The sequence below is a fragment of the Vombatus ursinus genome, unplaced genomic scaffold (assembly GCF_900497805.2).
Source record: "Vombatus ursinus unplaced genomic scaffold, bare-nosed wombat genome assembly UNPS02014830.1, whole genome shotgun sequence".
NCBI lineage: Eukaryota > Metazoa > Chordata > Mammalia > Diprotodontia > Vombatidae > Vombatus > Vombatus ursinus.
The window spans coordinates 18,515,679-18,526,666 of NW_020954608.1; the positions used below are offsets into that span (position 1 = coordinate 18,515,679).

At 35.5% G+C, this 10,988-nt stretch overlaps 1 protein-coding gene across 4 annotated transcripts in view; it reads left to right on the forward strand.

Moving 5' to 3' along the window:
* The window catches only part of CD36 (CD36 molecule), a 51,680-nt gene extending 41,085 nt beyond the window's left edge, over window positions 1-10,595 (forward strand). For all 4 annotated transcript variants that reach the window (XM_027838894.1, XM_027838897.1, XM_027838896.1 and 1 more), the window contains 3 exons: window positions 3,724-3,778; window positions 5,074-5,238; window positions 7,456-10,595. In XM_027838894.1, coding sequence (XP_027694695.1) covers window positions 3,724-3,778; window positions 5,074-5,238 — 220 coding nt within the window. In that variant the 3' untranslated portion in view covers window positions 7,456-10,595. The remainder of the gene's footprint in view (window positions 1-3,723; window positions 3,779-5,073; window positions 5,239-7,455) is intronic.
* The last annotated feature ends 393 nt before the right edge of the window (window positions 10,596-10,988 follow it).

Here is a 10,988-nt window from a genome sequence, read left to right on the forward strand (position 1 = left end):
AAGATCAAACTTCAAATGTCACCAAGTTTAAAAACAAAATATCTACTGTTAACTTATTTTGCAAATGACTTTTATTTAATAATTCAATATCAGCTGTGTTAAGGAGCATAAATGACACATTATAAACAATCAAGAGAGGGCAGTGACATGACATAGTGTATCCCCTGCCAGAGTGCTAGGCCTGGAGTCAGGTAGACTCATCTTCCTAAGTTCAAATTTGGCCTCAGACACTTACTAGCTATGTGACCCTGTTAACCTTGTTTGCCTTAGCTCCTCTTCTGTAAAATGAGCTGAAGAAGGAAGTGGCAAAACACTCCAGTATCTGAGCCAAGAAAACCCCAAATTGTGTCACAAAGAGTCAGACAAGACTGAAAAACAACAATTAAAATGTATGGGTCTGACAATCATTAAATGATGAATATTTAAACTATTGGATTTTGAAAAATCTGCACACCCCTCTTGAGAATTTTGTTCTAGTACCTTTTACTTCCTGTTGAGTATCTCCACCAGAATGTCTTGCTATTCCATCAAACTGAGTCTAATGGAGTTGATCTCTCCTCTCTTAAAATTCTTCCTTCTTGCTATTATCTATAAAGAGCACTGAAAATCTCTTAGCTATCTAGACAGGAAAATTTTAATTCCTTTTCTTTCTCCTGCACTTTCCTCACACAATTTGTTGCCTGATTGTGTCCACAATATCTCTTTCATCTATCCTCTCATGGATCCTAATACTATGACACCCTGCTTCAAGCCTTCATCACTTTTGATCTGGAGCAGTCTCTCTGCCACTAGCTCCTTCTCTCTATAGTCATCTTTCATACCATTGCCAAAATAATATTCTTTTTTTTGTTTTGTTTTATTTTTTATTAATTAATTTATTTATTTTTCATTTTCAACATTCACTTCCACAATATTTCGAGTTCCAAATTTTCTCCCCATTTCTCTCCTCCCTCCACCCCAAAATGGCATGCATTCTGAAAACCCTTTCCCCGATCTGTCCTCCCTTCTATCACTCCCCCCCGCTTCTCTTATTCCTTTCCTCTTCTATTTTCCTGTTGGGCAGGATAGATTTGTATACCCCATTGCCTGTATATCTTATTTCCCAGTTACATGTAAAAACAGTTTTATCATTACTTTTTAGAACTTTTGAGATCCAAATTCTCTCCCTTCCTCCCTCCCCATTCACCCTCATTGAGAAGGCAAGCAATTTGATATAGGTTATACACATGTAGTCATACAAAACACTTCCATAATAGTTATGTTGTGAAAGACTAACTATATTTCCCTTCACGCTATCCTGCCCCCCATTTATTCTGTTCTCTCCTTTGACCCCGTCCCTCCCCAAAAGTTTTTGATTCTGATTACCCAATCCCCCAATCTATCCTCCCCCTTCTATCATTCTTTCCTCTCTTATTACCTTTCCCCCCTATTTTCCTATGGGGTAAGACAGATTTCCGTACCCAATTGAGTGTGTATGTTATTCCCTCCTTAAGCCAAATCCAATGAGAGTAAGATTCTCTCATTCCCTTTTACCTCCCTTCTCTTCCCCTCCACTGAAAAGCTTTTTCTTGCCTCTTTTATGTGAGATAATTTACCTCATTCTACCTCTCCCTTTCTCCTTCTTCTAGTACATTCCTCTCTCACACTCCTTAATTTTATTTTTTAGATATCATCCTTTCATATTCAACTCACCCTGTGCCCTCTGTCTCTGTATATATAATAAATTATACATATTATACATAATATATAACATGTATTATATAATATATTATATTATAATAATTGCATATAATTGTATATATGCTTATACCTACATATATACTTACACCCAATATATTATATTTTATATTATATTATATAGTATATATGTATTATATATTACATAATTATAATATATCATATTATAATATATAATATACATAATATATATATTCCCTCCAACTACCCTAATACTGAGAGCAAAATAATATTCTTAATGTGTAGACACCTCCCTCCCTCCTCTGCTCAAAACCTTCAATAATTGCCTAATGCCAAGAAGGTAAAATTCAGACTTCTTTAGAACCTAAGACTCTCCATCATCTGCCACTCACCTTTGCAGACCTATTTTAGGTTCCTCATCTAATTATTTCGGCAGCTAATAAGCAAGGGCAGGAGCCTTCTCCCTATAAGCAGACAGCTTTAGGCACTAACCCTTTTTAAAGCTAATTCATTGTCTAGCCCTTCAGCTCATACTCAAGGCACATTCATGAGAAACTCCTCTCCCTCTGACTAGGCTAAACTTTGAATATGTGACTCAACAGCTTATGAAGGCACATACTATATAACTGAATTCTTGTGAACTGATATGGTTCAAAGGCATCTAGTCACCTATAACCCATTAGACTAAAAGCACTTTTTCTCTCCAGCTCATGGACTTCCTTATGATTTCTGAGCATATTTCTGTTAGGCTCAGATATATTTGCAAGGCAAAGTTATGTGGAAAGAACACCAGAACTCTGTTTCTTTGACTATGGCCCTAATCCAATGTGGCTGAGCAAAATATAAAATTATTTTTGTGTGTGTATATGTGTGTATTTATGTATACCTATGTATGTGTATACAATACACACACACACACACACTCACAGACTTTCTTTGTAAGTAGAAATTCATCCTTCCTCTTTCAAATAATTCATGATAACCAAACTAAAATCAACATTAAAGAATATTAGAATTTATATAAACATCTTTGCTAACATAAAAAATCAAAGTCAAATAGAGCAATTGAAACCCTTCCCTGTATCAGTGATTTCCCTAGCTTTTGTGGAGGGCAAGGAAAAGGAACAGGAAATTAAGATTGCTTTTTGGTTGGGTTTCTTTTTGTTCTTGTTATTTTTTTTGGGGGGGGGGGAATTCCTAACAGTGAGCAAATCTTCTTTCTTCAAGTTCACACAGAAGGGCCAGGAAGGTTTCAGCCAGCTGAGGTCTCTTATTACTCACCATCTATATCAGCAATGCAGATTATATCTCAGTTTTAACTTTCAATCTAAATAGTCTGAACATTTCTAGTATCTTCTCCTCCTGGCAATCACAGCCTGCTGCTGATAGATCTACCTGCCCCTAAAGCCTCATGGGATGGCTTTTCTTCCTCTTTCTTCTCAGAAGTCAGTACAAAGTCAGGGAGAAAATCACAGAAACTTGGAATGTTGGGTAACCCTATAAAACAAAACAAACAACTCCAACGGACAGGTACCTGGTCCCCAAGGTTTTCATGCCAAATGCCTCTAAAGCCAGAGTCAAGTGCATTAAACTCTTATTCATACCCCCTACCTTCTGGGAAATGGAATTATTACCTGTTCTCTGAAATTCCTGTGCTAGGTTGTGCCTCTGGGTAGTCAGTCTTTTGAAATCTTTCTCTTCCTTCCATTTTTAGCTCAGGTGCCACCTTTTTCATGAAACCTTCCATGCCCCCTAACCACCACCCCCTCCTCACATTTGCAGAGGGCACTTTGTCCAGATCTCTCATTTGCCTCTCTTATATTATACCTTGCATTATACTTGGTTTTGGTATATAGATTATAACTCACACAGAAGACTGTAAGCTCCTTGCTCTTAGGAACTGTTTTCATCTTTGTAGCCCTAACACAATTAGCATAACTCATTACATGTAAAAAGTGGTTAATAAGTGGTTGAACGGAATAATGTGTATTTCATTTTTTAAAAATCTCTTTCATTGTGTTACAGCACTTTAAGTAAACTGAAACGGAACTATATTGTCCCAGTTCTTTGGCTTAATGAGGTGAGTATTTTGAATACATTAATTACTAAAGGTCAGGAGATTTTTCTTTCTAAAAAAAGTCTTTTAATGGTAGGTCTCTTTTTGAACTTAAAACCTTCCCCAAACTTCTTCCTTCTCCCTCTATGTTTGCTTCAAAATATGTTCTATATTTATTATGTGTTTGTGGTTTTGGATTGGATGTGTTTGTTTGGGGGTTTTTTTTTGTTGTTGTCTTTTTTCACTGTTCTAATGACATGTTGATGAATTTAGGCAGTACTGATCATCTGTGTGTGCAAGAATATGTTCTGCCAATTAGTACCATTAGAATTACCTTAAACCTTTATCTAAAATAGCTACTTATACAGGGTATTGCAATAGGAAAGGAACAAAAGAATATCATAGAAATTTGTTTGACCCTTAGCAAATTATACCTTTTTCATGGAGTGGTCCTAATTCAGTCTGGTCATGTTGAGGTACATTTTGTTTTCATAATTCCAAGTCAAGGACAAGTTTACAAATACCGTATAGATTGATGCTAAAAGACTTTGAAACTGTTTTGTAATCATTCAAGACAACTAGTCACAAAACTAATAAATACTTTGAGCCCCTGGAGTGGGAATGAACCAGAAGACTCTTTGAACTTTCCTTCTGACACTGATGAACAAATGATTGATGACAGCATGCTACAGATAGCTGATCAGTCTTACCACAAGTTAGCATCTTAGGCAGTCATTGATCACTGTTACTATCAAAGTGACTTCCTGGGAATAGAGACAGGTTAAGGATAGCAAATAAGAAAAAGGCCTATAGTTCACTAACTTGCAGTTTTCATGCACTGGCTCAAGCCTTATCATTCAGTCCTGACCTTGTTTGTAAAAGAGAAAGGAAGTGGACAGAAACAAGAGTTTGGTGGAAGCAGCTACTTACAATAAGGGGAAAGTAGTGGAAACGAAGAAGCAAATGGAATGAAAAAAATTTTAAAAAGCATTGAAGCAACATCAGTGTTTCAGTGCACTTTGCATGTATCTTTATCCCATGTCTCCCTTGGTCCACAAAGAGTAAAAACGTTTAGTAGGTTAAAGCCTAGGGCATGGATGTTTTCCTCTTAAGTAGAAAGCCATTTAGCCATGATTCTCTTCTTTTCCTGGGTTAGCCCCATATAAATCCTAGTTACTCATCACAATTTCTTAAGCTTCTCAGGCATACTTTCATATGTGAAAATGCACTTGTAGAAGAATGCAAGAGAAGAGTATTTGTTATATGTTCATTATCCATTTTGCTGCTTCATAAGTAATAGTACTTTGCCTTGATTTCAGACTGGTACCATTGGTGACGAAAAAGCTGAAATGTTCAGAAAACGAGTAACTGGCAAAATAAACCTCTTGGGACTGGTAGAAATGGTTTTACTCACTGTTGGTCTTGTCATCTTTGTTGTATCCATGATTGCATATTGTGTATGCAGGTCAAAGAAAATAAAATAAGTAAGTACATTTCCAAACAAACAAACAAACAAAAAAAAGCTATTGATGACATAGCATAGTTCTTCACTTTCAGTGTTTTCATGGTATTCAAAAGAAGGGTCATACAGCTAAAAACTGTGAGTGTTTCTGTGTGAACAACCCAAAGTTCAGTTACCCTACAATTATGATGGGCTTTATAGATATAAAATAAGAAGTAGAGAAGGCATAGCATTATAGGTTCTTGGAGTTGGAAGGCACCTTAGTGGACATGTAGGCCAATCCTAACACAATGATTCCTATTCTACAATATCATGGTTGTTAGTAGTTCAGCTTCTGCTTGAAGATTTCTAATGACAAGGAACTCACTATGTTGCAAGGTTGTTGTTAAGATCAAATGAGATAATTTTTGTAATCAGCCTTGAAAACTTATGTCAAGGTATTATTAGTTGTTGTTAGCTAATAAATCAGGTAGATGGTACACTCTGGAAAACCTGAGATCCAATCCCTCCTCAGGCACTTCCTAGCTGTGTGACTCTGGGCAAGTCACTTAATCTCTCAATTTATTCAACTATAAAATGGAAATAATAATTACACCTACTTCCCAAGATTGTTGTGAGGATTAAAATGAATTAATATTCATAAAGAACTTTACAACCTTTCTGTGACTTTTAACCTTATAGAGATGGCTGGGGTATGGAGTGGCTAAATGAAGTCGTCAGCGTCATAGGGTTAATATGTGAAGAAGCAAGACTTGAACACAGAATGATGAGATGTTGAATGACTTCCCCAGGATCAGATGGTCACCATGTGTTAAACACAATGTTATACTTGAGAGGGAGTTCACTCCATCTGTCTTTCTGTCTCATCCACAAACAAGACTCAAATATACAAACATACAATGTACAGACCCTTTAATACCATTTAATCCATTCTCCATTCAGATACTGAAGTGATTTTCTTAAAATATATGTCTGATCACATCACCTCCTTACTCAGTAAACCCTAGGTGTTCCCTATTACCTCTAGCAGTAAATATAAAATTCTGTTTGGCATTCAAAACCCTTCATAGCCTAACCCTCTCCCACCTTTTCAGTCTTTTTTTTTTTTTTTCTGGTGAGGCAATTGGGGTTAAGTGACTTGCCCAGGGTCACACAGCTAGTGAGTATCATATGTCTGAGGCCGGATTTGAACTCAGGTCCTCCTGACTCCAGGGTCAGTGCTGTATCCACTGCTTTGTCTAGCTGCCCCCTTTTTAGTCTTCTTAACACCTTATTCCCTAAAATATGCTCTTCAATTCAGTGACACTGGTCTAGTGGTTGCTGCATGAAAAAGAAGCTCCATCCCTCTCCATTCCAGGTATTTTCTCTGACTGTCCCCCATCCCTGGAATGCTCTGCCTCCTCTACCATGACTATTGACCACCCTGCCTTCCTTTAAGTACCAACTAAAATACCAGCTTCTACAGAAAACCTTTCCCAACTCCTCTTTATCCCAGTGCTCCTCCTATGTTAATTATTTCCTATTTGCCCTGTATGTAGATTGCTTTGTATACATTTATTTGCATATTATCTCCTCCATTAGATTTTAAGCTCCTTGAGGGCAGGGACTATCTTATACCTCCATTTATACCTCCAGAGCTTAATTCAGTGCCTGGTCCATAGAAGGCACTTAATAGATGTTTATTGAATTGAATTGAATATCAGCTTCATATCATTATATCATATTAACTTCATTTCAGTCTGATTTCACATCATGAAATTAATCTTCTATTCATTAACCATGATTACTCTAAGACTTTTGGGAAGACAAGGGTACATATCAGCCTATCTTCACCTTGCTCTATTGTGTACAGGTCAAATAGATATGGGATGGAGTTTTCTCTTTACTACTCCAGAGGGAAATATATATACTTTTTGGTGAGGCAATCAGGGTTAAGTGACTTACCTAGGGTCACACAGGTAGTAAGTGTCAAGTATCTGAGGCAGGGCCTCCTGACTCCAAGGCTGGAACTCTATCCACTGCACCACCTAGCTGCCCCACAAATACATTTTTCCTAGAGGATTTTCTTCTATAAATTTTCAACAGCCCACAGGTTGGAGAATTAGACTGTCAGATAACCAAAAAAAAAAAAAAAAAGACTCCTGGAGACTTGGTATTTAACCTATTTATTTATACCCTTTAAAAGCTGTAAACTTCTTAACTTTTAAAAGGGAGTAACTTGCTAACTTTCCTTTTACAGGTAACAAGAGACACTTTGGATACAGAAGACAACATTGTCATGATTGGGATCGTCAGTAACATTGGCTCAAATAATCCAGATTTAACATAGTTTGTGTGCACAGACCATACTAGGGAGAAGCTGAGACATTGATCTTAAAGCTAACTAGAAATATTTTTTTTTTCTGAAGGACTATTATTAGGTTGCCGCTACATTAAAAAAAATTCCATACCCCTCATCATACCTTTGAAAATGCCTCATGATCAAGTTGGTTACGAAATCTATAGAATACAATTACACATGAGAAAATTGCTCCTATCTCTAGTACTGTCTGGTGAGAGATTCAGTACAAAAGTTGAAGTTTACACTGGCTAAGGACTGAGATTTCCAATGTTTCAATGTCCGAGGTAAAAGAGCTGTCACCAGCTATGTTGTCTATATATAGTCAGTGGCAATAATTCAACTTTTTTTTTTACTTTCTCAAAAGCTGTCAGTTCAATACTTCATGAGAAACAATTAACTTGAAAGGCCAATGGGAAATATATGAATATTGTTGCCACAGTTTCTACCTTAGCCCGTGCAGAAACAAAATATGCATCAACCACTTTTTATTCAAGTGTAAGCCTTGTTCTTCTAGATCCTGTGCATGAAAATGAAAACCATTCAATCACCTGTCTTTTCATTTTCATGAATATGGGCATTTTTCCCAAGCCTTTCAGTTATTTAGGGAGCTTGTGAGTGTAGTCCTTCATCCTTCCATTCATCTGAGACTTAAGATAGGTTATTGCAGAATGCTGCCCTGTCATCAGAGAAAGAATCATAAGTGTTGTTTTCATGGACTACAATCATGGAGAGAATATGTATATCAATAAAGTTATTTGTTACATTTTAACTGAGGATTGCATAGTAACTCCCAAAAGGACTGATTTAAAACTCAAATTATTTTGATTAGTCCTCTTCTATATTATTGTACTCCTCTATTCCTTCATTTTCATGTAGCATATACCTTTCCTTTTTTGTTCTTCCAACATAGGAATATTTTAACATTTCCTTTCTTCATCTAGGTTCTATCTAAGTTTTGCTGAAAATTAATCAACAATATCTGATTACCCTTCAGCTTCATTTGGTTTTTTTTGTTTGTTTGTTCGTTTGTTTTTTTCTGAAGAATTGGGGAAGAAAAGGCAGAAGCATGCTGAGTTCCTTCTCTGGTTCACTTTTTAAAAAATAGAAGTTGAGGTACTCTGAGTAGAGTTCTTCCATCCCCTGCATTGGTAGAGGCAATTAATGACCTGTTTTTTTCTGTGGTCATTGATAATACCAGAGTATGGTAGAATAGAAGTTCACTTTTCTTGGAAAGAAGGGTACACTTCATATTTCTAGGATAGAAAAAAGAAGCAAAATGATTATATATTGTTATGCCAAATATAAAACCAAGAAACAGAACATTAATCATTTTTCTTTCATATTAAAATTGGGAATAGATCAGGATCTCAGTAAGTACAATGGCACATCTTGAGTAGGGATGGGGGGCGGGAATCTCCTTGAAGAATTCAGAGATCTAACAGAATTAGTTAATTGGAGATATAGATGTATATCAGTGTATTAAACAATTATTAGTTTATTGTGAGGTACAAAATCTATTCTTAGATATTAACCAATCAACAAGATAACCAAAAGCATTCACTTAGAAGATAACATATATTCATCTAATTTTCAAGAAATCTCATTACATAACAAAAAGTTTAGATGTGCTTCCTGCAATGGAAACATTTTGTATTTTACATTTATCTAGAAGACAAAACAAAAACAAAGAAACAAAAACACATCTTTATGTTCTAGGAAGACCCAGAGCTTCAAGGACTAGGCTAACATAGTTTTGGGACAGGAAATATATTATCTACCTCCAGTCCCCAATCACTAAGTAAATAATACTTCCCAAAGCAAATCTAGACCTGGGTTCAGCTGGGTAACACTCCTAGAACTTAATGACATTCATAATGTATGCTGGCCCTGATTCAAGCACTTAGAAATAAGGGAGGTGAGATTGGGAGTTTTCTTTTCCCATGTGCATTGTTTAAATGGAGCCTTAACTTTATGGAGCTCCTGTTATATGCTAGACATTACATTTCAATTTTTAAAATTCTCCATATGACTGTCAAAGACTGAAAATTCTCATGCAAGATGTCTGCGTGGAAAAGACTCCGTAGTGAACTGAACACTGTTTCACCTTTGAAAAGACAAGGTTGTTTTTGTATGAAAAAAAAATGATAGGTGAATTTTTGATAGTTTTACTTCTTGTGTATCTGTGCAAAAAATAGTGGCTTTTTTTTCAAATAAATGACTAGTTTTTAATGGGGTTAAATGTTTGAGGATTTGTAATTGTATGTGGGTGAAATGGATGATTTTTTTTAAAAAATTCAAAACTATACAGAGTGACAGAAAAACATATTTCATCCTTGATCTTAATTACAAAAAATCATGAAAATCCTTGAAAACTGGTTTTTGTGCATAAAAATTTGCCATTTGAAAATGATCTAGTTTTTGTAGAACAAATGCTTCTTGCTGTTAATATGTGAACTGGGAAACAAAAAAATAGGTATTGTGCTTGGATTCTCAGGAAAAATGTATATTATATACATATAAAATAGATATATTTAGCACTGCTTGTGAAAGCAACAGATGTGGTTATATACAGCCTGTTTCTATACTGAAATCTAACTTTGTAAAAGGGCTGAATGATTGTTTAAAAGGTGTGTATGTGTGCAATAATGTCTCAATTATTTTCTGTATTTTTTTATTACCCATGACAAATATCTGAGCTATACACAAGGCATTATTTAATTTGGAGGATATGATGACCCAATTTTCTGTTTGAAGTCACCCAGAACAGGGACAGAGTAGTAAACATTCTGCTTTCTCTCCCCAAAAACTGTGGAAATCTTGCATGTTTGGTATCCTCCTGACTACATTATGGATACTTTCATAATTTTTATTCTTTACATATGTACTAACTGAATTACTCTGTCTCTTCTCCCATAGACTTATTTGTTTTGAGGGGTTACTGGAGTAATCATTTCTAATGAGTTAATAATTTATATTTATATTGAAGATACAGAACATTCTGCCTTCCATCTTCATGGCCCCAAATAGCACCATTTTCAAACATGTGTGAAAATAAATAAACTTCTGTTACTAAAAAAAAAAAAAGTGTTTTCTGCTTCCTTCCTCCTTTTCTCCATTACTCTTGCCATTTTGCATGTTTGTGGTTATGTTATTACTTTAATTTTAGTTGTATAGACATTCTCTTTAGATTGTGTGGATTCATCATTTTGCACCTTTAATCATATTTGATTTTCAGTTAACATTTAAACATACTTTCTCACTGTAGAATGATAGAATTAGATCAATAAGGGACCTTGAAAATATAGTTCACTGCCCTCATTTTACAAATGAGGAAATAGTGGCTCAGGGAGTTTAAGTGACTTGCCTAAAGTCATACCAGTAGTGTTAGAATCCATATTTAAACTCAGATCCTTTGGCTCCAAAGCCAGAAC